This window comes from Taurulus bubalis (assembly GCF_910589615.1).
Source record: "Taurulus bubalis genome assembly, chromosome: 19".
In the NCBI taxonomy this organism is placed as follows: Eukaryota; Metazoa; Chordata; class Actinopteri; order Perciformes; family Cottidae; genus Taurulus; species Taurulus bubalis.
Window position 1 is genome coordinate 16584325 of NC_136607.1, and position 27877 is coordinate 16612201.

The 27877-nt window shown below is 40.9% G+C and overlaps 4 protein-coding genes across 4 annotated transcripts; 2 read left to right on the top strand and 2 right to left on the bottom strand.

Annotated features, from left to right (window-relative positions):
• Window positions 1–635: 635 nt before the first annotated feature.
• Window positions 636–4126, bottom strand: dolpp1 (dolichyldiphosphatase 1). The gene is made up of 8 exons (XM_079235191.1): window positions 4045–4126; window positions 3254–3354; window positions 3014–3098; window positions 2292–2391; window positions 1851–1949; window positions 1372–1500; window positions 1142–1231; window positions 636–732 (listed from the first exon to the last, which is right to left on the bottom strand). Exons 1-8 carry the CDS (start codon window positions 4118–4120, stop codon window positions 696–698), a joined length of 717 nt encoding a protein of 238 aa, XP_079091317.1. The 5' UTR covers window positions 4121–4126; the 3' UTR covers window positions 636–695.
• A 4199-nt stretch (window positions 4127–8325) lies between these two features.
• Window positions 8326–14306, bottom strand: miga2 (mitoguardin 2; the record flags this gene model as incomplete). The annotated part of the gene is made up of 15 exons (XM_079234999.1): window positions 14180–14306; window positions 13846–14056; window positions 13621–13736; window positions 13392–13512; window positions 12645–12772; window positions 12322–12439; window positions 11927–12036; window positions 11675–11787; window positions 11241–11313; window positions 10345–10431; window positions 10109–10207; window positions 9222–9356; window positions 9062–9115; window positions 8851–8967; window positions 8326–8514 (listed from the first exon to the last, which is right to left on the bottom strand). Exons 1-15 carry the CDS (start codon window positions 14273–14275, stop codon window positions 8326–8328), a joined length of 1767 nt encoding a protein of 588 aa, XP_079091125.1. The 5' UTR covers window positions 14276–14306.
• Window positions 14307–16194: 1888 nt separating this feature from the next.
• On the top strand, window positions 16195–20277 carry st6galnac4 (ST6 (alpha-N-acetyl-neuraminyl-2,3-beta-galactosyl-1,3)-N-acetylgalactosaminide alpha-2,6-sialyltransferase 4). Its single transcript, XM_079234769.1, has 5 exons — window positions 16195–16321; window positions 16430–16576; window positions 17764–18173; window positions 18376–18483; window positions 18580–20277. Exons 1-5 carry the CDS (start codon window positions 16298–16300, stop codon window positions 18764–18766), a joined length of 876 nt encoding a protein of 291 aa, XP_079090895.1. The 5' UTR covers window positions 16195–16297; the 3' UTR covers window positions 18767–20277.
• Window positions 20278–23566: 3289 nt separating this feature from the next.
• On the top strand, window positions 23567–27637 carry st6galnac6 (ST6 (alpha-N-acetyl-neuraminyl-2,3-beta-galactosyl-1,3)-N-acetylgalactosaminide alpha-2,6-sialyltransferase 6; the record flags this gene model as incomplete). The annotated part of the gene is made up of 6 exons (XM_079235003.1): window positions 23567–23631; window positions 24067–24137; window positions 25027–25221; window positions 26745–27157; window positions 27244–27351; window positions 27445–27637. The coding sequence occupies exons 2-6, from the start codon at window positions 24069–24071 to the stop codon at window positions 27635–27637; spliced, it is 978 nt and encodes a 325-aa protein (XP_079091129.1). The 5' UTR covers window positions 23567–23631; window positions 24067–24068.
• Window positions 27638–27877: the final 240 nt, after the last annotated feature.

Sequence of the window (27877 nt, forward strand, 5' to 3'; positions counted from 1 at the left end):
AAAGTGCAAATTTTCATTTAAATTACATCATAACCAATTTTTTGAAAATTTTAATTTTCTACTATATAACAACAAAAAAAAGGGTCAATTCCACATACGACCCTCCAAACCTGGCCACGGCCGACCCCCCTGCCCACCAGCTATCAATCCGAATATGTAAAAAAAAAAAAAAAAAAAAAAAGGAATCACTAAACACATGCTGCAATGCACCCACCAATTGGTTTGAAACTGGACCTACGCTGCCGTCGGCTCCTCGAACCCCTTACAGTACGTTGTTATTGTCAGCGTGCGTTTATATGTCATATATATATATATATATATATATATATATATATATATATATATATATATATATATATATATATATATATATATATATATATATATTATTCTATCATTAAATAGTATGCCTCTTGCACAGTCTTGCATGCATTTGGGGCAAGCTGTACAAGGAGGAGAGGCGTGCGGACGGACTTGCTCAGGCCGTGGGCTCCGGGCCAGGCACTCGTTCGCCGGCTGTAAACGGGGGTTTTGCCCTTTACTCCTTGCAACCACGTCAGTCCAAAGGATGGTTCTCCAGTGTGTTTTTGTCGAGTGAGCATTTGTTTTTGTGTGTATACATGTGTGCGTGTCTATCTGTCTGTGTGTGTGCGTGTGTGTGTGTGTTCTTCGGTTTCACAGAAGAACTGTGCAGATCACTGAAGTTTTGTTCCAAGCTTTCGTTGTCTGTTCCTAGAAGGAAAAATGAAAAAGAATTGAGTCACAAACTAAATGCAAAAGATAGAAATTCTGCTCATTTCAATGGAATCGCAGAGTACAGCGGATTCTGTAGCGAGGGGACGACGGAAATGCACACACATCTTTAGCCTAAAATCCAACCCTGACAAATTTAGCAAACTATCGCAACAGCTAGGAAGTCCAAAATGGAAAAAGCTATTGTGACTTATGTTTACTTATAGTTAACCTCCTCTATCGGCGTATAAAAAGCTTTATAACAGAGACAGAAGATCGGAGTCAGTGGTAAAATACTTCACTGGTCCGTTGTATAAGGATTCTCCCTGAACACACATCTTACTTTTTTAGTATCTGGATTATATACACTCTTATGCGTGTTCAAACACATTGCGTGTCAGACTCTTACCTTGCTTCTGATCTGGTCACTGTATACTCAAACCACAAGATGTTGGGAATCAGACTTGTGTCTCGCACCAGGAAGTACTCTGATATTGGCCTATAAATTGAGAAAACATGAAAAGAACAAATTATGAAAGTGGCCATGAAAGACTTGTTGTATTCACTTATTCAGGCTAAGGACGACTCGTCTTCCCCTGTGGCACAAGGAGGCGGCGAAGAAATTAGAGCACTTCTTACCACGCTGCTATTTTGGGGAATAATGGTGTCAGCATCTCTTGTGTGAAAAAGAACCAGACTATGGCAATCGTACTACCGGCCACTCCGCCATAGAAAACCTGGCTCCAGGTGTGATACAACAGGTAGACCCTGAGGGTGAGAGAGCAGACAATGTTTAAGAAAACACAAGTGATGCCTGGAGTCCTGAAACTAAACTAAGTCCAGCACATGCACTTCAAATACTATTAAACGTAGGATCTTCGTTCAGTCAAACTGGGGTTTACAAATTTGGGCTTTTTTTCCTTCACCCTGGGAAGAGACTGGTCAGCCAAACAGTATTCTAAATGTTTGGTGGTTTTCTATGTCAGTAAATTGAATATCTTTGTGCTTTGGATATTCAGTCAGACGGAAAAAGAAGCTATGAGGATTTTTTTTCCGCTTTTTTTCTGACATTTTACATAAAGTAATAATACTAATGAAAATAATCGTTGCAGCCTTACCTGCTGTACGAGACTGATAAGGCCGTGCCCAACAGGATGATGGACAGTATGTGTCTCCACAGCAGGTCCACACATCGAGCATTGTTCGTTTGATGCATTCTGAAAAGACAGATCAGCACGAGTTCACACCGTGACATCGATCTCATGCAGAGGTGAAGAGAAAGCGTCTGAGCGCTAATCAAAAACGTGATAATGAGATACATGCCCTGGTATAAACCAAGTACATAACAGACACCAACAGAAATAACCTGCATCAGTGTGAGGACGACAATACATGTATATATGACACAATTATTTAAACAATTAAAATGTTACGGGTTGCAGAAATGATCAAAAACTATATTTGATTAGTTTGTAGCTAGGATCCTCATTAATCACTAATAACACAGCTCCATATTTCCACCCTTAAACCTTTCCAAACACTAAAAAAAACAAGCTCACCTTAAATAAAGGAAAAGAAAGAAGTAAACAACAAAGAACCACATAAGCTGGGAGTGACTGGAGGGCATCCCATAATCTGTGTGCAGGGTTGTGTGCGTTCCTGCAAAGAGACAACACAACTGAATATAAATATACATTTTCAATAGGAAGTACATCTCCATATAAAACTGATACCAATACTGATTATTTTGGTCGGGTTAAGCACCAAAGTTTAAACATGAAGTGAGCCTCTCACTTCTCTGGCTAGGTGTTGAAGAACATTTGCATATTTATTACACTTGTGATTTATTTATTTTTAATGTGAAACACATTTCTCTATTTTGTGTTTGTCGATGATTTCATACGGCATGTTTTTTTTCTGACTGCCGAAAAATGTATATCTTAATCTCACTGAAACTAAACTTTAAAATAAATGATTTATACTCTTGTTTATACTGAGGTAATGCCTTCAAATATTATCTCACTCTTATGGCAGTTAGGATTCTAATATCATTTTAGCATCAGGTGATGAAGTACTTCGATTTGTCAGGAATTTTAATTAAAATAGAGCGAGCAAGGAAGCGGTTAGTCAATTGCAAGACAAACAGGATTGAGGATTGAGATATAATATCCAGATACAATCCAATGTGATATAGATAAACTAGACAACCAAACTATTGATGTCCCGTTACCTAAAGAAATAATGTGATTGTATAATATCAACAGTGTGTCCACTCATTCACCTGCACACGGGCGCGGCTCTCTGAGAATGTGCTTCAGCACCCAGTTCACCCCTTCATTCAGGATTAGGCCACCAAAGAAGGAAATCTGTATATACAAAAATAAACATATATATAAAAACAATTAGGTCAACACATGAACCTTGCAAACCTCTTGCATTTATGACACAAATGTTCAGCCCCTACTCCCCCACATTGACTTAAAGTACTCTCTGAAACTTAAAGTGCATGTGCAGAACTGACCGTGTGCAGCTCCCGTTTAAACACTATGAGTGTCACAAAACCCACGAGGATCGCAATGGGCAGGAGGCTGAAGTAGGCCAGCATGTGTCCCGTCAGATCGCCTGGAAACACAGAGACAGTCATGAAGATTACAGACCAACATTAAAGTCATCTCGCACCGGTGGGAGTGACACTGTCAGGGACTCAGTGAACCCGGGTGGTTGAAATGTTCAACTGAACACAAGTAGGAAGCTGCTGCGGTGACGTAGCCAAGCCATCATCCAAATAACGTTGTGCACATTTTTTTGTTTGTTTGTTAATTCAGTCAGTTTGCTGCAATGTGGTTCATGCTAGTTATACTAGTCATTATGAGGCCAATGAGCTAGCTACTATGTTAGCCGTAGTCCTGGCTACAATGCTGTCAGGTGGAATAGCTGGTTATTTCCACCACAGTCGTGAATAATATTTTGCTTATCGCGATGCTTTAATTGTGCTGAACAATTACTACACTAGGCGCCATGTTTGCTAAAGCCTAAGAGGTAAATATCAACGCTGTTATCAAGACAGCTAACAGGCTAGCTCGCCTTCATTGTGGACATTAGCGGCACACTGCGCATGCGTCTCCGTCTCACAATTTTGCAGCCCGGGTTACATTCCCCGCTGTACTCGACGTCGTGCAGCAGCTCAATATTTGGCAGCATCACCAGCGGCCGTGTCCATTCACTAACGAGCACACACGCGCGCGCAATCTTCTAAAATTACAAAGCGGTTAGTATCTCCGGCATTTAGAGAAAGGTGTTAAGTTGACATACCTTCCGGGAACTCGACGTGTGTCAGGGATATAGACCGCCATCGAGATGGTGCCGAGCACTGCTCTTCCAACGCCATCTTACCCGGACACAACCGGGCAGTCCCAGTGAAACGCCCCAGACACGTGTTTAACCAATGGCGAACGGAGCCCTGTGTTCAAGCGTAGCAGCCGACCAATCAGAGCCGCTCAATGAAGATGAGATATAGAGTCCCCATAGAGAAGAATTATTGAATGAACCAAAAAAAAAAAAAACACACAAAAGTCCAGCACTCCACAAAGCAGGGAACTGCACTCATTCAGAAAATAAAATAAAATTCATAATTAGATTGCTGAATTAATGTAGGCATGTGCATAACTTAAATTGCACGTCATGTACTGAATACAATGCCTTAGTATTTGCCAAGCCATATGTGGACATTTATAGGGTCAAATGATCATATCATTTTTTTTTTTTTTTTTTTGTACAAGTCACCCTTGATAAAGTTTTTAAAAGTTGAAACTATCATAATTACTATTAATAAAACAGTAATACTTCATAGACCAGTGATGAACTATTTGAAAGAGCAACTAACCATTATATAAATATTTATTCATTATTGTAAAATGTAAAAAAATGTTATCGGGATTAAACAATTAATCATTAAGTCTATCAAATATAACAATAATAATGAAAAACCTCCCTTTAATTTTCATTTGCCTGAAGTGCTTCAAAATGTCTATGGTTTAAAAAAAAAAAACTCTCTGTATAATGCAATATTTAAACACATCAAAGCCTCCAGAATCACCAGGAAATGTAAACCACTGTTTATAATCTTCATAAAACACATTTCTCTTCTGTATTGCATGACTGCATTAGTTTTAGCTAGGTATGCCAAATTAACTGGTGTACCTCACCTGCAAAGCAAACACTAATCAGACCTCATACTGCCTATCTGAGGTGTCTATTCATGCAGAGGGGAGAAACACCCTAAACATAAAATAGTGTTGTTAAAATCTTAAAACAAGGCAATACTCTCACAGCTTTAGAGTGAGAGCTAAATGTTGACACTGCTCATCTCGCAGAAGAAGATAGAGAGCACATCCTCACATAATCACCCTTACACACAGGAGACACACGCAGGCTGTCTCCAACTCATTCAGCCACGAATAGCAGAGCACACACAGACTGGCAAAACAGGACATGCAAAGTAAACAGCAAAACCTGAACAAGTGCAGACTCTATAAACAGACAGAGTAGCTCCAACTGGAAGGAGAAATAAAAGAGGAAGCACAGACTAATGGTAAAGATGTCTATGTGCAGTATCCACAATGTAGGAGGAAATTAAATGAATAAGATTTAACATTTTGAGATATTATGTGCAAGGCCTCCAAACTTCTTCAATGCTGACTGTTTGAAATCTGATTTATAGATGTATTTTTTGTACAAAAAGTGAGATCAAAAAATTAAAAAAAATGTATATGTTTTTAAGGAGATAAGGGGAAAAGCCTGTGATAGTTTTCCTCAATAACACTTCTTAGTGTTGGAAAAGCAGTATTGCTTCAAAATGGGGTGCATCATGTCCCCTGGTTGTGTTTTGGAGACAGAGTTATCGAAATGAGAAGAAATAGTTTCCTCAGACTAAACGTCGCCTCACTTAGAGATGAGAAGAAGGCAAAACAAGGTTCCTAAACGTGTTCAGCACTTACAATATGAGTTGTGCACCCTCCTCTGGACTAACATTGCATCAGCCCAGCGCTTTCTCTTATCTTCTGCCTCTAATGATTGTTTCTAAATGAGGTTAAAAAGCACAATAGTTAATGAGGCCTGCATCAAATGTCACACTGTATTTACTGTTGCAGCAAACATAACATTGGCAACATGAAAAACACAGATTTGAGACAGCTTATTCGTGATCTGTACCTTCTTTATTGCTGGTAATGCTCAGAATAATATTGTTTTTAATTATAATAGTACAGGGATCTTTGTTGAGTCAATTATGTATGATACACTGCAGTGTTTCTGCTACATAGTGGACAATCTCCCATTACTGATTTCTGATATTTACAGGAACAATTTAGCCGTCAAAAAAGACAAACCATTTACCTCACTTATTCATACTTTCTATTCTATTTAATTAAGAATGAGTCGTTCTTCAAAAATAAACCTTTATATTATACACTAACAAAATAATCTTGTGTTTTAGGAAAGTCCGATTAATTTAACATAAAATACAATGAGCCGTCATTAGTTGGGAAAAGGCATAACAAACGTATAGTTTAATAACAAAAAATAACATTTAATATGGATAATCAAAATGAATTTACAGTTTGTGCTGGCATTTTAATTTAACAATAGAAAAGACGAAAAGGCATGAAGAGGACACTTGTAATGAACAGCAGTGAACAAAAAAAAAAATCAGTCTTTCTACATTTTGGCCATCTGAAATCCTCGTAAAACTCTACAATCTATAGAATATATAGTCTTCAGAGTTAATTCCTGAATTCTGACATTCAAGTCGTTATGAGTTAACTTCTTTCTAACTTGGATTTTCAAAACTAACAACAATTAGAGCCGAGATGTAAAAGTTGCAAAGATACACGGATTGATGCATTTCAGAGAAGCGAGACGGGTCACATGCATCCTCTCTGATCGTTCTCTCAGCACAGAGGAAAAGCAGAACAAGACTAAACATGAGCAGTTGTCCTTAATTGCATCTACCTGCATGATTGATACTGTTGCAAATATACTTTATAGTCTATAATTAAAAGGACTGACACTTAGAGGATTGGACAAGACAAGCAGTCAAATGTTAAAAATTGGAGAATTTGAACATTTCAAACTAAAACAAAAACTTTGTAAAGTAACCAGAAAAAAGAATTTCCATAAAATATTTTTTTTCTGGGAAAGATAGTTTCCATACTGTACAGCTTTTAAGCTCTATCTTATCAATAGTATGCCAGTTCTATGATGCAATAAATAAGTCTATATATTTGTACAGCTGATTATAGAAAAAGGGTCGTTGGACATTCGTGTATCTTTCTGCTTTTCTGATAAAGTGCAAAATGCTTCCAAACACAAAGCTGCACATTTGCGAAAACAAAAAACTCTTTTTGTCCAGTAGAAGATCATATTTTACAGTCGGATGCAAATAATGGACCGAAACAGAAATAATCCCACAATGCTGACTCCGAACACAACGGCATTGTATTGCGACGTGTAACATTTCTGTAACGGATTTGGATTATCAAGACCACACGACACACACACACGTGTATGATTGTGAGTAACAAAGAGCTGCTGACTTGTGTGATAAAACTATAGAGACCCCAAAAATTATTTGACAGAAATGTATTCTTCTTTCTGAATTCACACAGGCGACTACGATCATACACACTGTGCTCCTGCTGCCGTTCAAATAAATAATCTCTCGTCACATTTCATTCAGATAATTCAGTATTTGACAGTTTCCTTAACAACAACAACAAAAAAACAGTCCACATCTGCTGTTACAGTGGCAGTGTTATCAATATTGGGGATCAGCAGTAAACTCAGTTTAACTTGGCATCTTAAGTCATCTCTCCGCTCCAACAACAGGAAGCGAGGAGCAGTCAGCTGATCATCAGTGCACTTATGTAGGTTACAGTCTGACTGTACAATACCCGCTTCTTCATCAGGTCTTCCTGAAACAAAACAACAATATCCTTACAAAAAAAATAAATAGTAGATGGCACCATTTGATTGACAGGTTAGGTCAATTTGAAAATGGGTATAGAGATGGAAAGTGTTTCCCCTCACTGAAGATATTTTGACAGGTCACAGGTGTTACTGGTTTAAGTGGTTTAAGTACTGGTTATTTGTAGTGGAAAGTTTCTTTCTGACCCTCTGTGGCACTTCAAATTAATAATATTAATTGTATCTAATGCCAGAGAAAAACAGAGGGACCACTGAGATTTAAAGAAATCTTTTGCATTTTAGCTGGATATAACACAAATAACACTTTGGGATAATCAAACGTCAATATGAGCAACATGGTAACACACTTTACTAATTTTACACGATGTCTTTTTGCATTTTAAAAACAGTCTCTTGGATATGTGACATGTAAGCTTGCGAAATTAAACCAAATAAGATTAAATGAATACTTCTTCAGATTAAGAAGGAGACAAACTCATTAAGTCCTTCAGAGTCTTCAGCTGGCCAAGCTGCCAGGAATTATCAGGGGTTTTTTCCGCAAATATCCTTCCTTCTTTAGTATAAAGCATGAGTCGGACGAGTCGGACGTCCTTAGCGACCCTAGTAGTCTCAGTTGGGCTCTGTGTCTCTCGGCAGGGCCCCATTGAGCTCCAGGAGGCTACTGATTCCCAGATACCCGAGTAAAATCTCACTCCGGCGGTGGGAAAGGTTCAGGATGTCCTCGGCCAAGCACTGAGCCGAGGTGAAGCGGACTTTGTCGTGATCAAACATATCCTTCAGGTACTGCAGGATTTGTTGCTGCACACGAAAGGAGAGAAATTAATGACATTTTATGAATAAAAACTAGTCAAAAATCAAACAGCACCGCTAGTTTGTAAACAGCGGCTTTCTGTTCTTGAAGTCTCCAGACAAAATATAGAGACAACCCTGATGACATCATCGTGGTTGTTTTCTCAGACTTCGGAAAGCTCCTCCACATCAGAGCCACAGAAGATGTTATACAACTGGATGTGTAGTCGTCCTCATTACGAGTAAACTGAACTTCATGTGTACAGTGTGTGTTGTGTGTGTAACAGTAATTGGCTTTCAAAAATTGTGTTCAAATCCAAGCGTTTTAGTCGTGTATGCTCTCACCTTAAATATGGTGCACACTTCACTGAGGTGCTGCCTGGGTCCCAAAAACCCAAAAGCTAAAACTGGGCTCACATGTTCTGATATGGCATAGAAGTGGGAGATGAACCCATCAGGAACCTGTGGAGAGAAGCAAGAGACACTCGGCTCTCAAGATCGAAAGACACAAGGCTGCAATAAATAGTTCTTAAACTTTAAATGAGCTCAAACTCACCATAAGAAGACGCCTTTTCGCTTTTAGGACAGACCAGCAAGCAGTTGCCAGAGCCTAACAAAACCCAAAAAAACTCTGTTATTAGAGTCATTTGTAACTAACCTATCGGTGGAATAATCAAGGAACTGCTGTATGTGTGTGTGTCTGTGTATAAATTAACCGTCTCTTTAAAGCTGTCAGAGAGCCAGCGGTTCCTCAACACAGCGACCACAGAGGAGGGCGGGCTCTCCAGGTCTTCAAATGAGTCCATCAGGATGAAGTCCAAAACGATGTCGAAAAAGTTCATACACACAACCTGCAGAGATCATGACACGAGAAGCCCCACAGGTTATTGTATTACATACCAAAGGGGTTACATTTTCTCTAGAAACAGTTATACCACACACACACAGTCCGTTTCCTCAACCCTGTTGTTTTCATCCTGACTGTTTTCATGTCTCTGAATATATAAAGGGACAAAGGCTCCAAATAAGCAGAAGTTAGAAGCTAACCCTATTTTCGTCCATCTGTTGCTGCTTCTCCTTATTTAACAATGTGTATCTGTATGTGTCTGTAAAAGAAAACTGACAAATAAATAAAATGCCAAGCAAATATAGACGCATAGCATGTAAATAATGTTGGTTTCAATTTCTCCCAAAAATGGGCTCGACAAATGTTCTATGAGAAAGAAAATGCATTGATCACATAATCTCATAATACCTTGATGATCCACACAACTTTGTACCGTTAACTTCTGATTATAACTTTATTTTACTGTGGTATCTAATGCATAGTATTTGTAATTTCTCTATTAAGCCCATTGCAAAGTATCTGACTGTAAACAAATGTGCCACTTAAATGATGACGGATTGTTTGCCGGTTACACAACCACCAAAACACGACTGTAAACTGAGCTTTACACTGAGTAAAGTACAGAGTGACTGTCGGCTGTATTTCAGTTAAAGTCGAATGCAGGTCAGCCGGTTTACATGAACTTCACATACCCTGTGCCCATGGATGAACCAATGGTTGCAGGTAGAACAGCCTGTTATTTGTCATTTGACTCACCCCTCGACCCTCAAGCTCCATCTTTGTGACGTGCCACGTTTCTTCCCTCTTGGTGTAAAGCAGCATGTCCTCATAGCTCTCCAGGAAGCCTTTGGGGTTCTGCATTAAAGCAAAAAAAATGTAATAACACAGGAAGTAATACGTTTCATCCGTGCAAACATGTCCACAGAAGCACAGGCTTGTCTTGTTTATCCAAATAGGACGAAATAATAAGTGACCAAATTAACAGCGCTTACCTTATTTGCCTTCACCATCAACCCTGCAATCATTTGCTTCCCCGTCTCCATGAAAAATGTGCGATGAGTGTCATCTATTAACAGGACCTGAAAAATAAAACATTTAAAAAAGGTCTATTTTCAACAGTACTTTACATACAAAAAAAACACACAAAGCTCCACAGTTAGCCTGAGAGTGAATCACCTTCCTCAGGTGGAGCAGGGAGGGACTGATCAATGCATAGCAAAGTACAATCATTCTCATTGACCAAAATATAATAAACTATAAGAGCTACACATCGCCTAAAAACACAGCAGACACAAACGCTTGCTTCAATTCCAGCTGTGCAATTGCCCATGCACGCCAGAGAAACCACTGGATTATATTGCCATGCCAGTGCAGATGTTTGCCCAAGACTGAAGAACAAAGCTAAAAAATCTAAGTGGAAGGCACACCGTTGAACCAGCGCTCCTGATTGCAGCTGCTGTTAGAACCTAGCTTTGGTCCGGATGTCACTTAAACCAAGAAACCTGACTCGACCTGCCTGAGGGTGCTAAGCCTTCGTCGGCGCGTGCCTCAATGTTTCTCCTCGGGTGTCATTACATGCACTGTATGATATCACAGTGAGGATTCCAGCAAAAAGATAGAAAAGAGACGACACGTAGAACATGAACTACAAAGCCGGCTAATGCTGCGTTCACACTACGGGCGACTCAGCGACAGGCTGCAAGTCATGTTCAATTGAAGCCAGTGACTACAAACGTACGCTCAACACTTGTTGCTGTGTGACGCGTTGAGCTAGTATGAGCAGGTTTCAGCAAATGGGATGAGGGGGGTTAATCAATAATTGCGATCATCCAAACAAAGAGAATGATTTAGTACGCAACATGAAGAAGTCTTGGGAGCTGGAACCGACCTGGAATGCTTGTCTCACACATTGAAGCTTGGCAAGGAAGTCTTGGTCACCGAAACATTCAAGTAGTTCAGTCCTGGTGAAAAAAGAGAGAGAGAGAGTATGAAGCTCCATGAAACATGGACATACCATCGTCTTATGCAGTTTATATGGTGATCTGTTTACAGATCCAGCAGATGTATTTGTTGAAAACAGCGCCTGCTACATCTGGAAATGATGCTGATGATAGCAGTGAAGGTGAACCAAAAACAAAAACAGTGATCTAAAAGACACTAAATGCTCCAAAGAGCTGAGGTTAACCGGAGATCCTAGGTTTGTTACTATGAACGACTCCTTTGACATTACAAATAATAATAATCTAATAAACTGTGGGTCAAAAACGTATTGATTAGTGCAGCTTTTAATGTTTAGATACAGATGGCACACTTCACAGTTACCTCAGAGACCTATAGGACACTCTGCCCTCCCGGACCAGAGACAAGGCTTCTTCATAGAGAGCTGCTCGTTTAAGTGGCTGGTAGATGTCTTCGAGAGACATGGCATCAAACAGCTGCACAGAAGAAACACAGTGCATGTAGAAAAACAGCAGCTTGAAGGGTACTGGTATGTGTATTTGATACTAGAGAACCCATGGAATGTAGGGACTAATGCACATTTCAGCCTTCAGAGAGCAGAGGAAAGGAACTAACCTCTGCAGCCGAGAAAAAGGACTCGTCTGAAGTAACCGTAGTCGCATCGTCATCTTGCCGTCTGTGGAAACTCCTCTCCACTTGAGGCAAGATAAGAGTTCCTTCACTCTCTGCCAAAGGAACACCACAAACTCTAACTGACAGGGCAAGAACCAAAAGATGTGCTCTTAACAGAAACTATTAAATGTGTGAACCCAATTCAAAGATCTGAAACTATATTACTACTGATGCACACCAAGACTGTATCCATCATACGTCAATAATGAAGCATAACAAATTAGTTTGGGCAGCTCGTTACACCTCAAGCTGGAGTCTGTGCTGTAATTTGGTTCTATTCGATTAATGTCAGTCCTCTCGTCTTTTAAAATCAGACATAAGGTCAACATTACTCTTACCAAAATCTGCCAGCACGCTGTCTGTTGGGATACTGCTGCCAAAGTCCTCTTGTAGGTGGTACGCCCTGTGCAGTAGTGTCTCCAACTTCTCAGCAAACACGTTATTACGGGATTCAACCTATAATGAAGCAGAAAAAAAGAAAGCTGTATTAGTATATAATAAAACATTTTAGTTAATGTCTTTCAATGGTACTGCATTGGTGCTGTGTCAACAAGGCAACATCCCTATTGCACTGTACTGCACTGCACTCAAGTGGAAAGTAATCCAACCATGTAAACAAATACCATGCTGTCTGTATTGGTATTTATTGTTTGATGGTTACCATTGGAAAGTCCTCACACGTTGCCCCCTGCAGAGCGAGGCTGTTGTTGCTGGAGGTCGAGTGGGCGGGATGGCGAACATTCAGGGCCTGTTCCCATTTTCGGAGAGCTTCCTCAAAGAGCTCCATCCCTGGCAGGGAAACAGCGATAAGACGTCACGCAACCAAACTGTTGGGAACTGGAAAGTCAAAAAACTTTGAGGTGAGAGTGACTGCGAGTGGCACCAAGCTGCAGAGTTTGGTGTTATTTCTTCCTGGTTTCAGCAGTGGGGGGGGGGATTTCCTACTCTATCAGATATAGTGTTAAGTGCAGTATTAAGTGGCCCGATTCTCTACAGTTCTAAAATGGAGAACAGAGAGCAGAATTCAAATACGTAATGCAGGATAATCCAAATCCAAATCCAAAACAGCAGCACCCTGGGTCCAAGAATCCAACATTCCCTGATAATAACCGAGATTTTCTTGTCGATTTTCTTGTCGACTGTGGGAAATTACGTATTATAAATCATGGCTACCAAAAATGGTAAGGAAAACCCACAATAAGTTTTACTTATACATGATACTCAAGATACAAGTCATGCTCATTTGCCAATGAAGCATTTGTTTGTTCAAAACAGATTATTACTGACTAAAAGTACTACACAAATACTGGTAAAGTAGAATTTATCGCTCTGTTCCTCACACTATATTTAAGGCAACAGAACATGTGTACGACCTTTCTATAAAACCAGGAAACCAGTAAATACATACCCAATATATAGAGATTCTCTGCATTTGCATCCTCAATTGCCCCCGACTCTTCCACCACGGGCTCCGCTTCCCAGGGGGTTGATGGATTGGCTGCCTGATTTGGAGAGTTTGGGACCCGTATCTAAGCCAGAAACACAATCACAAACGCACAATGACACATTAGGGAATGTGGAATAAAGAAAATGGCAGCCAAAATTATACTGAATTAGTTGTAAATTGTAAAACTAACAGATGCCAGGCTGTGTGAGGAACTTGAGTGTTTACTGGGGCCCAGGGAAGAAATTCCGCTCATGGTGTCATTGCTCCGAGTGCTGGGACTCATCATCTGTCGGCCAGTAAACGGGCCTGTGGAGAGGAAAAACATTCCTTTTGTATGCATGTTTCTCAAAAGATGACACAAAGGAAACGTATCACTGGAACTTTTTTTAACCTCCAAGCGTTAAGTCATGCATACCTCTCTTAAATGACGAGGGTCTTCCCGTCTTCATCAGCGCCTCAGGTATTCCCACCGTCTTCTGGCCCTCCTTCCCTTGCGTTACCTGCTTCCTTTTTCTCCCCCGCCTTTTCAGCTGATGAGCGGTGAGAGCCAGGGCGACACTGCCCAGCGCTGTGGCAAACAGCACCTTCTTCAAGTTTGGGGTGAGCCTCAGCTGAGAGAATATGGACTGAAAGCAGGAGAGGCAAATGTAAGCCGTCAACATGAAAAGATCTACTAAACATTAACTTATCTATCTTTAGCGCTTGTGTTTAGAGATGCAAAACTTGAACTGCATGCAAAAGCGGTTTACCTGCCCGAACGTGGAATACAGAAACACTGGTATCTCTGCAACAGTCATGGCCAAAGCCTGGACGATGGACATCGTGTCTACTTGTTTGACTGACATCTCAGAAATGTAAAGGCCTTCACGTTCACCCTGTCCAAGATGTCGTCTCTGCTCTGAGATCAGCCAGCACAGGGCTTGCTGATGCACCGTCTATCGTCATCCACTCCTGAGCTTGCACTCCACACTCGTCCAATGTCTGGCTGTAGATTTATTACCCTATAATAAATAAGACATGAGTTATGGGAAATGATTAGAGTGTAGCAGGCTGCAAAGCAAAACAACATTGCATATGCTTTGTAAACATACAGACATGACACAGTTACTGTGTCTGCAACAATGCCGTTGGCTCCAGGACAAAAACTCAGAGACACAGACACAACATCAACTTACAAAGGTCCATGGATTAAGCTGGGGAAATCAAGTTCACATAAACTGCAACTTGACATTCTGCCAGCTACTTACCTATCTACAATGTCTGGTATGCAGGCAGCTCACCAGCCTGCTCTCACTCACTCACTCACTCACTCACACACACACAAACAGTACGTGACAAACAGCAGGTGCGGATTCCATGTGACTTGTTCTCTCTTTTTGGATACAATAAACTGTGTAAAGGCAACATTATTGATAATGGAGACTGCTAGCTGAAAGAGATTTGACTGTAGGTGAATAGCAAGCTATGCATTTAGCCCGTCCAGACAACTGAGACCACTTTCTTTTTATTTTGTTTAAGTCAAAAGCACAACAAGTCTGAGCTCTGTTTTTTTGTACATGTTGTTAATGCATGGCCACAATCAGCACGAGCAAGCAGGCAAGAGCACCCACAGGCGAGCATGCTAATGTTAGCTAGCACACTTGGCTAGCCTAGCTCAGCCTCATCTGTCACTTGACAGCACAGCATCATCCGAGATCAACCAGTCACTGGCTGTGGGGCTTTGGACTCACACCTCAGAGGCTTCCACGGCTCTGTGTACAGCTAACCAGCGGCACAACTAATAACATAATCCGTCACATAGGTACATACCGTGGGCATCCAGGGCGCCAGGGAAGGGCATTACTGTCACAGCCAGTAAAGGAGCCGCACACTAGCTTTTTGCTCGGGGGCGGTGCTTTAGACACGTGGGGATACTGACGCGGCCGCTCAGCCAATAGAACGAGGAGTACAGGGATTTATTTTTTTATTGACCAATCGGATGGACGTTAAGAGGGAGGAAATCAGTTCGTTACTCACCCCTTAAAAAAGAAACACACGGTATAAAACTATCAGAAACGTTTCTGTGGTACATACAATTACATGTTGGCCAGTATTGCGCTCATACTATTACTGTCGTTGTTATATTCATGTTTTTATGAGCAAGTATAGACGCTCGAGCTTAGCCTTCGCAAAGTATCGTACATTTCCGAGTGACACCTGAAGGCGGCATTGTGAAGTTTCCCTGGTGAAAGTGCTGCTGAACCAGAGTAACATAGAGAGACTGTTTCCGGTTTGGGCATATGCCTTTCAGAATAAAAGTGCAGAAATCCCATATAGGTTTAGGTGCGTTTAAATATGACTCTTACGCGCTAGTTCTCTGGTCATAGTCTACGTACTGTAGGGTACGATTTAAGGCCACGTATTTGCATAAATATATATTATAGTTGCCTTTTACTGACTGACTATGTTTGCGTTGTAACTCTATGTGTTTAGTTAGTTCAGATAACACGTTTGTCTTGAAAAAAGGTGGTCGGAAGTCAGGGTCTGGATAGATAACATTTTACAGTTTATTAGGAAGGGCAGATAAGTACAGTGTCAACACAACGGGTGAGATAACAGTCAACAACTGGGCGGTTTCCAGATAATAGTTAATTAAAACATACAATCGATCGATTAGACCTGTACACAAGGCGATGCAAGTCAAACCGAAAAGAAAAGGATCCTATATTTGAGAGCACTCATCGGAATCCACCGAGAGCAGCCAGCCGTTCATGTGTGTAAATATGCATAACCACGAAAATGACTCCTCCATGGCTGGGCTTGTCTCAGTCTCGCCGCTTCTGCCTCACGTCAAGCGGCTGGAAAAATGAGTGTCGCCGGGCTTTCCCATGGGTCTTGATATGAAATATCAGGTACGAGCCGGTTATTTAACTAATGTATATTGTGTACTAATAATAGATGAATGCACATTAATTAAGTTACCGGATACGCTATTTAATCTCCTCCCCTGATCAATACAGATGTTTCGAGGGCTCTGTCTGCTCAGCCTGAGCCTCCCTCTGTTGTTTTGGTTCGGACACGTGATCACACGGGACGGACTGCCGCCCGCTCTGCAGAGCAACGGGCTCAGGGGCTACATGCGGATCACACCCGGCAGGATGGACCAGGTGAGAGAGAGAGAGAGAGAGAGAGAGAGAGAGAGAGAGAGAGAGAGAGAGAGAGAGGGGGGGGCACAGCTGGTGTTACACAAAATACTGCTCCCAGAGGTTTGGGTCCAAGGCATAGCTCATTAGTTAACAGCGTGCATGAAAGTCAATTTTGGATCCTTCATGTTTTTAATATAAACACGTGTTTTAGTTTGATATCTTGCTCTGCTGACGCAACAGATACTGGTCAGGGTTGAAAATAAGGATTATTTCCATCATTGATGAATCCTCGATTTATTAAATGATAATAATCCATTATCAGCCGCTATCAGTCGCGGTGGCAGCAGGTTCAGCAGGCCGACCCAGGCTTCCCTCTCACCCGCAACACTTTCCAGCTCATTCTGGGGGATCCCGAGGCGTTCCAAGGCCAGCCGGGAGATATAATCCCTCCAGCGTGTCCTCGGTCTTCCCCGGGGTCTCCTACCAGTTGGACGTGCCTGGAAAACCTCTAATGGGAGGCGTCCAGGAGGCATCCTGACTAGATGCCCGAACCACCTCAGCTGACTCCTTTCGACACGAAGGAGCAGCGACTCGACTCCAAGCTCCCTCCTGATGTCCGAGCTCCTTACCCTATCTCTAAGGGTGAGCCCGGCCACCCTGCGGAGGAAGCTCATTTCAGCCGCTTGTATTCGAGATCTCGTTCTTTCGGTCACGACCCAGAGTTCGTGACCATAGGTGAGGGTTGGAACGTAGACCGACCAGTAAATGGAGAGCTTCGCCTTCCGACTCAGCTCCCTCTTCACCAGGACGGACCGGTACATTATTAATGATAATAATACAATTAAATTGACACTTAACACAAATACATGTAACATTCTCAACAGGCTATCCCAATTAAACAACTGTTGAATTAAATCATGTTAGTCATATTGCAGTTAATGAGTTTTTAAATAAATTAGCAATTTCCTTTCAATGGATGTATCATTGTTACAGTTCTAGTCAGGAGGATTTCCAAGGGTGATCTTTTGTTTCTGACCTTTTTGCTGAAAGTAAATGAAAAAAGTGCAATAATGACAAAAGGTAACACGTCAAGCTTCACAGTCAGACAAAACATTTGCACATCCATACATGTGTAATTCTGGCGTCATACCTACTGAGTTATAATTCCCTGTATGAGTGAAACCTAAAACACATTTCTTATTCAACAGTTCTTTTACATGCACTGCAGCCAGTGTGCCTTGGTCTCCAGCTCAGGCCAGATGCTGGGAGCCGGCGTTGGAGAAGAGATAGACAATGTCGGATGCGTGATCCGGATGAACAATGCACCCACGCAGGGGTTTGAGAAAGACGTAGGGAACCGCACCAGTGTTCGGGTCGTCTCTCACACCAGCGTTCCCTTGTTGGTCAAAAATGAGCGCTACTATTTCCAGCAGTCAGCAGACACCACATATGTGTTCTGGGGTCCTGAGAGGAACATGAGGCAAGACGGGAAAGGACACATCTTCAATACGCTCCGGAAAATAGCAGAGAAGTATCCAAAAGTCAGAATCTACGCCGTGACTAGAGAGAAGATTCAGTACTGCGATGGCCTGTTTCAGAATGAAACTGGAAAAAACAGGTACACACTTACAAATTTAACACGTTTTAGATGTTTCAAATAAGTAATTTATAAAGAGCATACTAAATTAGTATGACTGAAGTAATATCTAAACTAATGTTGTAATGTGCAGTGAATGACTGGAACCAGTTTTAGGCTTTTATTTTGGTAATGTTAGAGTTTAAAAAAAGCTGTTTCAGAATAAATGTCTGCTCTCACTCAGAATGAAGACGGGGGCTTTTCTCAGCACTGGATTCTTCACAATGATTCTGGCTATCGATATGTGTGACAGCATCCATGTTTATGGAATGATCGACGATAACTACTGCAGGTGAGACATGACACATTTTTTACTCGGGCTCCATCTTCTTTTTAAGTATCGTAAATAACGATTAACCCAACCCTGGTACTTTTCTGCCCCTGACAGTCGAGCCAATCACAGTGTGGTTCCTTACCATTACTACGAGAGGAACCGAATCGACGAGTGCAGGATGTACAGGTTCCACGAGCACACGCAACGCGGGGGCCATCGCTTCATCACTGAGAAGGCCATATATGCCAAGTGGGCAACACGCCACAAGGTGGAGTTCAAACACCCCTCTTGGAGCCTCTAAAGAAGGAGATGTTTAAACCCAGAAGATGTTGAATGTGGTATTTTTTTCAGTTTTTTAGTCTTCTTTGCTGAAGGTTTTTGACGGTTTTTAAATGATATTTGATGCTGGCATAGTGGATAAAATAATCCGCACCCATAAATATAAAAAATGCTTGAAATGTACCAGATGTAAGATGGTAACAGGTGGTAAAGTACCACTGCCAGTATTACTGAACACTTAGTGTTATAGCCATATTCAGTATGAATACCGATAAGCATTAAGCCACTAAACTAGAAACTACAACCAGTTTATACCAAAGCTTACAATTTTCTTTTCTTTTTACCCGTTCCGTGCCTTGTCTTTATTTTATGTTTTATTGTTTTGCACAATAAAACATGTAATCAATAACAATGTGATGCTGCAATCAGGCCTGCAGCGACAATACACAGCCTTTGTTTAAGGCTGCAACTAAAAATGACTTACTGACATTTCATTTCTCAATGAATCAGTTCATCATTTGTTCTACAAATTGTAAGAAAGTAGTAAAAAAAAAAAAAAAAGAGGCCATTGCAGTATCTCATAATTCAATTTGATGTATTGAAATTACTTGTTTTGTTCAGCTATTTGTCCAAAACTCAAAATTATTACATTTACAGTTGTAGAAGACTAAGAAAACTAGCAAATAATCACATTTTAAACAGCTGGATCCAGACTTTTTTTTGTGTGCATTTTTGAGTAATCGTATCAGTTTACTTTCCCTGACTGTACGCAGTTACTACTGCTACTGTAATGCTTGGAGTAGCTGTAGTCGTAAGCTTCTAATTTCATCAGCACATGTTACGTTAACGTGAACATTGTCCGGATGTTGAGTGCCATTTAACTCAAAGAGAGATCATGCAGTGTGTAGTGGTGCTGAATGTGGTGACACGGGGACATTGTGACGGCATGGATACCAACCACAGAGAAAACAGTATTAAAATGTAACTGCAGAAAGGTCGACAGACCATAATGCTCTGGTATATAGCCCATAGCTTTAATGCTGATGGCCAACAAACATAGTACTAAAACCAATGAGCGTGATGGGGAGGGGTAAGTGTGTATCTGTGTTTGAGGGGAGGGGTCTGCAGACCCACCACATGGAGTTCGGTGTCTTGTTATAAACACAGAATGGGTTACTTGTTCTTTATAGTGTTGCTGCTTGTTTACAATGAAAAACATAGCGCTGCCTTTTCAGTCGCATAATGCTTATTTTGTGACGGATTACAAAGACTGTGATATTATTTGCACTACTGAGAAAACTAATGTGTCAAAGTATTTCACTGTCATTTTACATTTCAGATCGGAATAGTTTTAATAATAAAAAAAAACATATGATTTAGGACTTTCTTTGGTAACCATATACTGTAGATTTATGTTGTGAACTGTGCAAAGTACAAATTTGAATGTAAACTTGACCACTGGTTACTGCAGATGTGTGTCAACATGAATAAATCAGCTGACAGTGTGAGTTTGACTTTGTATGAGGCTATAAACTCTTTTAGACCACTTGAACTGAGTCTCCACATGTGTATTCAACTGCGGTCCACATACCTTTCTGTGGTCTGGGGCACACCTGCTCACATGCCATAATGAAGCTATAGCTTTCACAGCAGCACCCTTTTTGGTTGTAGCTTTTGTCAATGTATTCTGCCTTTTAATTCTTGGACAACTTATTTTGTTGCCTCAGGGCAACAATGTGCCATGATGGTATTGAAACACCAAGGTTTGTCATAGTAAATATTCAAATAAGGTGTGTGTGTGTGTGTGTGTGTGTGTGTGTAATTAGGTGGGTGTGTCTATGTGTGTAATCATTATGACCTTAGTCATAATGATTACTTTTACTTCACTATCTACTGATAATTACTGAAATGAACACAGGAACATATTATGAGCGTAACGAACAAGATCATGCAGTTAGTGGGATTTGAGAGATAATTAGGAGGTCATGGGTCAGAGTTACATGTGTGTCTTTGTGTGTGTCACATCTGGAAAGACCCTGACGTTCTTGGTATGAATTGTATAATGCATTGGTGGGTGTTCTCCACCAGGATTTCCGTGGAACCTCTGCCACCTTTTCAACTTTGTCTTCATCTAGTGTCATTCAACAGACAAGCATTCTCTTGTAAGAATTTTTTCACTGAAAAAAGGTTGAGAACCACTGGAATATGGCATCACAGTGAAAAACCTTAAATGTCCTGGAAAAGGTAACAGTTTGTAATAGTTTGTTTTCTTTCAAATATAATCTGAAATTAGAGGTAATTTGACTCATGATTGATTTGAAGTCAGCTCATGAAGGAGATTTTGAAGGGCTTTTTTATTTTGTAATTCAACATCAGCATGTCTTGATTGTCTCTGAGGGGCATCTTGAGGTGGTCCACTATTAATCTAAAGTGGAGTTAGTTTGTAACTATAGGCAATTTCCTTTCAAATCAAATCGAAAATTAGACAAATTGACTAATGAAATGATTTGACGTGAGCTCATGAAGGAGGTGATTTTCTAGAGTTTTTATTTGGAAATTAAAAATCAGAATGTCCTGATATTGGAAGAGGTACCTTCCAAGCAATGTTCCCTCTAATTTTTTTCAGCACTGAGCAAATCTTTTTTTTCTGAGCGCACATTTCAGCACTGTGAGCAAACCACGCAATCTGCCGAAAATGACCACAAGCCTGCGTTAGCCATAGGGGATTCAAAGAGATGACAGCAAATGCATCAATGTGTATACACGGTTGATATTTATTCAATGTCCTTTATAATGGCTGGACTTTGGGAACATTTTAATGATGGTGACTGATGGTGACCAGTCAGTTTAGTTGAACTTAAAGGATCTTTGTTAAACTTCAATAAGGTGGAGGTTATGACTAGTTCACTGGTTATGACTGATAATGATATATATAAATAAAAGTATCAAAGGTGTTTAGTCATTTCTCAGCAGGTACAACATTTAAGTGGAACTTCATTGAAAGAAAAATGCTAATGCAGTGCTTAACAATAATTATAGGCCTAATAAATTGACATGGTGTCATTTTTCATAAAGGTAGCCTATATAACCAATTCAATAACTGGAGTGGTTTGCAACAAACTAGGCTACAAAACATGTAATTGAGGGAGATAGGCCTATCTGGCTATGTGGCTCATCTTGTCTGCAGGCCTATGGAAGACACGTCTCTGAAGAACAGCATCTGAAAAACAAAACCAAAAGAGAAACAAACTCTCCTTTCACTTTTGCCTCCGAGCAGGATTTGCAGATCACGCCACTCCTTTCTTCATATTTTAAATATGTCTGAAAGTTTCATCCTACCTGTGTCAGTTTGGACTATTTCATCTAGACACTCATGTTTGAACGTGAGGTAGACCTTTTTCTGGGGCGCCTGCTCTGCCTTTCTTTTCGCCATGTTAGCCTATAGCTGCTGGAGCAGGGCCCGCCAAGAGGAGCCTAAATAGCGCCGGCCCGAGCTCATGTGGCGCTCCAAGGTGCTTCCAAGGTACAAATTAAAGGGTACCTGTACTGTTATGGTGCAGATTTCAAGGGCTTTCTATTCAACCCTTCATATACGAAAATAACCTCAACTTTGGAGTGAGCCATTGATAATATAAATCTTTATATTCTGTAGATATTCTCCATTACTCTTCATGTCTATTAAAGTTCAGGTTAGCGAGGTCAGTGTAACACAGTTATGCAGCTGGAGTTGGTTGTGTCTATGAAATGTCCAGTTCTCAAAGGAAGTTAGTCACACGGCTGCGCACTTCAACACTCACAACAGTTTATCAGTATATTGACAATAGGGAAGCAGACTGGTCGTTGCACACTTCAGTCTTGTGAGAAAAGATGAGAACACAGGATTCTCCTCCTCTTGACAGGATAGAGCGAATCAGCTGTTAGGACGAGGCGAGACGAACCTGTGACGATAACCTGTGTATGAAAGGCCCCACTTCCGTTTGTGGGGCAGTTGTTCTTTGCCCAACCTGCGTGTTGGCTGTACCACTCACTGCTTTTGCCACTGCAGCGCCTATTACTTTACTTAAATAAATTTAGAGAACGAGAGAAGTTGTTGAACTGAATTCTTCTGGGAGCTACACCAGGCATCCAATAATTGACACACACTATCACCCCCACATTTGCACTCAAACAATTGTGGCCATTTTATGGTACGAATGAAGAATTACTTTTACCCCTTAAATCTCCCTTAATGCAGGCAGAAAGCCAATTAAAACCCATTGATATATTATAATCCATCCGGTTACCAACTAAATAATTATACATTTTAATTTGGAGTAAACGCCCGAGTAAGCACCTTAACTGAAAAGTCAAATTGAGCGGTGCGTGTAATGCTATTTTGTGAATTCTATGGATTTTTACTTTACTCAAAGCAAAAAAAAAAACATTCATATTTAACCTTTTCATATACAAATAACCCCAGATTCAGTGTGAACCTCTGAATTTGGAACCTGATGGAGAATGTGAGGATTGTTACGGTACAAATGAATTCTAAATTTCTAAATGACAAATGAATTCTAAATTTACCCAGAACATCCCATAGAAAACAACTTCATTTGTGATTATCCTATTTTCTGACTAAGAATAGTATCATGCTCAAATTAATGTGCAATTAATTCAGGAGAAAGCCATGCAAATGCAACTAAATTGTATTTTTTCTCTTTATAATACGTTATAATAACATTTTAAAGGGAACTTTTGGATACATACAAACCTAAACACACCCACACGCGCACATCACGGTGCTGCAGTGGGATACGTGATGATGACGTCAGCCAGTGAATGGCGCATGAAGATGGGGTACGAGAGGGAGGTTGGAGTGAGATCACAGACGCAAAAGACCATGAAACGGTAAACATCGCATTTACACTGCTGTCAATTATGACACTTGACATGTCTCGTTTGTTATTATCTTCATCATATCGGCTGCTGCTGTTGTTGTTGTTGTAAAAAATTATAATACAAATCAGATGTACGGCAGCGGACGAAAAATGACTGCGTATGTTTTTTTTTGTGTGGTGAAAGTAATAACGTTGAATTGCCTTGTATGTGTATAGCTTAAGGTAAATATAAATTTAAATATGACTACCGTTAGCTCGGATATGACACTGCAATTTGCACATTTCTGGACGCAAATATCTGTACACGATTGTTTTGTTCATACTGATGCGTACAAATATTGATGCGTAAAAATGATTTATTTGAATACAGTATTTGATATCAAGCGTGCCATAACATTGGCATGAAATGATTCCAATCGCCAGTTTATTTGTCTCTTCCGGTCAGATATGATGACAGACGGTCTCAGCCAGCGTGTTGGTACACAGCCTGACAGCATGGGGCTAAAGATCAGCAAGGTAAGGACCGACCAAACGACAGGAGGGTGTGGCTCAGAGCTCCTGCTCTCCATCACCAGTAGCACCATCAGTACAGCAAGTATTATCATTACTGTTTACAAGTGGTGGAGGAAGTATTTCGATCCTTTACTAAGTAAAAGTACTAATATCAGACGGTAAAAACAGTGGTTCTGCAATGAAAATGTTATTTAATTACAAGTATTTATCATCAGGAATCTGTTACTATTTTATTTATATATATATATATATATATAATGTCATTGTAATATTAGTATGGATGCCTTAATGTGTAAACTGCATTCTACTGTTGTGGTTAGTTAAGGTGGAGTTTTTAACATATTTGATGTGGAGCCGCAATGATTACTCAGCTGATTAGCTTCTCAATTGTTTGGTCTGTATAATGGCAGAGAGGAGCGAGAAATGCCAAGTGACAATTCATTTTGTCGTCTGACCAACAGTCCAAGCCGCAAAATTAATAAGAGGGCTAGAATTTAATATGAAAGGCGACACGATGGCACAGTGTTTAGCTCCGTTGCATCAGCAAGAAGTGCGGCTAAGTGGTGATGGCTAATGCATGGATGCATCATTTAAGTCAAGGAAATGCTGAAAGAAAGACGCTGTGGTTGACATTTCTGCACAAAAAGCTGTGTTTACTATATAAAGTATATACTGTTGGGTAGTTAAATATACAAAATGCATAATTTGATGAGCTCTTCATTGACTTTGTATGTATAATCAAAATGTGTAAAGTCACTACTGCTATTAGATCAGGTTGTGAAGTAAAAAAGTACAATAATTGCCTTTGAAATGTAGTGGAGCCGACATGTAGCAGACCACTTAAAGTGGCACAGAAATGTAATTGTGGTGCATCTGTTGTTTCACTCTGCAGGGACAACAGAGCCACAGGCTGGTGATCTTCGCAGCCATCTTCGTCCTGATGACACTCCTCATCCTGTACGGCTCCAACAATGTCAACGAGGCTGCATATGCTCCCTTCCACGTGGCGGCAAACTACGCCATCAAGGCCACGGACCTAAAGAAGTGGCCCTGGAAAGACGGCTATGTGCCATTTCATGGGAACAAGGTACTTCACGATTTGGAAATCCCCCGATGTTATTTATGTGTCACTGTGAGTGAGACTCAAGGACTGGTTTGAATACTAGTTTCCGTGCAATTTAATTGGCTCCTATAAATATCAGTGAAGGGTGCAGCAGAAGGGAAAAAAGTGTTTGTTAACTTCAGTACAGGAGTAAAACCATAAGAAGCTGCAGCTTGTGTAATACATTATGAGGGGATTATTTCAGGTGAAGAAGAATCTTTAAGAGATGAGTCACTCCAAAGCAATCTGTGAGAAAAATGTAGGTGCAGCGATTTCTCTCCAACTGAGCACGTTCCTGTTATTGTTCCGTTCATCAGTGTGTCATCTGTTTGTTTAATTTTTTCCATCTGCCTGTTCCCACAGTATGTGTTTGTCCTTATCATATCCATCATTGTACACACGTCTGAACTGAAAAGATGATTGAGTTAAACAAATAAATGTGTAAATAAAAATTCCAGCTGAAAGCAGTCGACTAAACACGCCCATTATTTGCAAAGTGGGATCTCGATGCCGTGAGCGAATTGTTGTTTGCAAGCTCTGTTAACTAAACAGTTGAGCTGATAGCGTCTGTTTACAGCCATGCTAGCGGCTCTGTGCTGCTTTATACTAAATGCTAAGCATGTCCACTATCCTTGTTTAGCATGCAAACATTTGCTTATTAGTACTAAAACCAGTTTACAGCAGAAGCCGAGGAGAATGTTTTGCTATTGGAAGTATTTAGTCATAAACATAAGCGATGAAAGTTCACCCTCGGGGGGGAGCATGAATCTGTGTGTATCAAATTACCTGACAATCCAGCCACTAGTTGAAAAGACATGTCACTCAAAAACAAACAAATTTGTCAACCTCATGGTCACGCTAGAAGAAAATATAGGGGATCACTGGCAGGACTCTTCATCCGGGAACATCTGTACCAAATTGCGTGACGACTGCTTGTCCAGTTCATGTGGGGATATTTCAGTAGATAAGTAAAAACTCATCCTCAGGGGACCATGAATATCTGTACTCAATGTCATGGCGTCCAATAGTTGAGGAGACATGTCATTAAAAAAAACACTGGGGATAGTAAGCAATGTGTTACCTCCGTGGGGACGCCGGAGGAAAAGTCAGAGTATGACTGAAGTCACAATGATCCATCCTCTGGGGATCCTGAATGTCTGTAATCTATCCAGTAATAGACATAGAAGTCCGGTCCAAAGTGCTGGAACAACAGACCGGCAATGCCAGTGACTGCTTGGGTGGCTAAAAAATTAATAATTATCAGTAATGCTAAACCTTCACACATTGAAAAGACTCTGCGACTATCTAAGTTAAACATTGCTGACTATTCCCAGTGTTAACTGGTTTCAGCCAGCTCTGTTAACTGGGTCAACTTCCAAAATCAGCGATGACAATATCACATCAACATTTTGCTTCTAGAAAACAAAATGCACACTTAGAGGAGGTGAACTCCTCCGCCACACTAATGATGGACTGTATTTAACACCATCCATGTTTTTCCATCCCAGAGTATGAACCTTCACTGTCAGAACTGTGCGCTGGTGACGAGCTCCAGCCATGTCCTGGGCAGTCGAGCGGGAGAAGAGATCGACCGCACGGAGTGCGTGATTCGGATGAATGACGCGCCGACGTTGGGCTACGAGACCGACGTGGGGAACCAGACCTCTCTGCGGGTCGTCGCCCACTCCAGCGTGTTCAGGGTGATCCGGAGGCCCGCCGAGTTCCTGCAGAGGCCAGACAGCAACCCTGTGCTCATCTTCTGGGGGCCCCCGAGCAAGATCGGGAAGGAGGCCAAAGGCACGTTGTACAGGCTGATCCAGAGAGTCAGCATGACCTACAGCAACATGTCTTGTTTCAGTATCACTGCCAACAAGATGCGCAGATTTGACAGTCTGTTTCACCGGGAGACTGGACGAGATCGGTGAGTATTTAGGCGGCGAGGGAATCTTCCTGTATTGGGTAAAAGTCACTTCTCCAATATGTTTTTTTTGTTTCTCCTCTGCTCAGACAAAAGTCTCACTCGTGGTTGAGCACAGGCTGGTTCACCATGGTCATAGCCATTGAGATATGCGATAATATCAAAGTATATGGGATGGTTCCTCCATATCACTGTGGGTGAGTATGATGATGGCGCTCATCAACTTAAGTGGACTCATCACAGGTAGATTGGTTGTGAGTTGGAATATTAAAACCCTTATTTTTTTCTAGGAAACCCAAAGCTGGATCCAAGAAGATGCCGTACCACTACTACAAGCCCAGGGGTCCTGATGAATGTCTGACATACTTACAGAACGAAGGCAGCCGGAGAGGGAACCACCATCGCTTCATCACAGAGAAACAAGTGTTTTCACGCTGGGCAAAGCAGTACAACATCACCTTCACTCATCCCAAATGGTTTTAGACTTTTGTGAAAGAAAAGATCTGTGAGCGCTGACGAAGGCCCGTTTTTGGGAATATCCACATATCCAAGGATGAAAAAATGTTTTTGGACAAAACTATTATTGGACCGGTTGAATGAGAAGAGTGCAGGATCTCATTATGGAGATAATCACTACACTGTGTACAGTATATTCCACAATGTTTTCGTAAATTGGAAAGAAAAATTATTTAAAGAATTTTTACAGCTTTATAGTATTTTTGT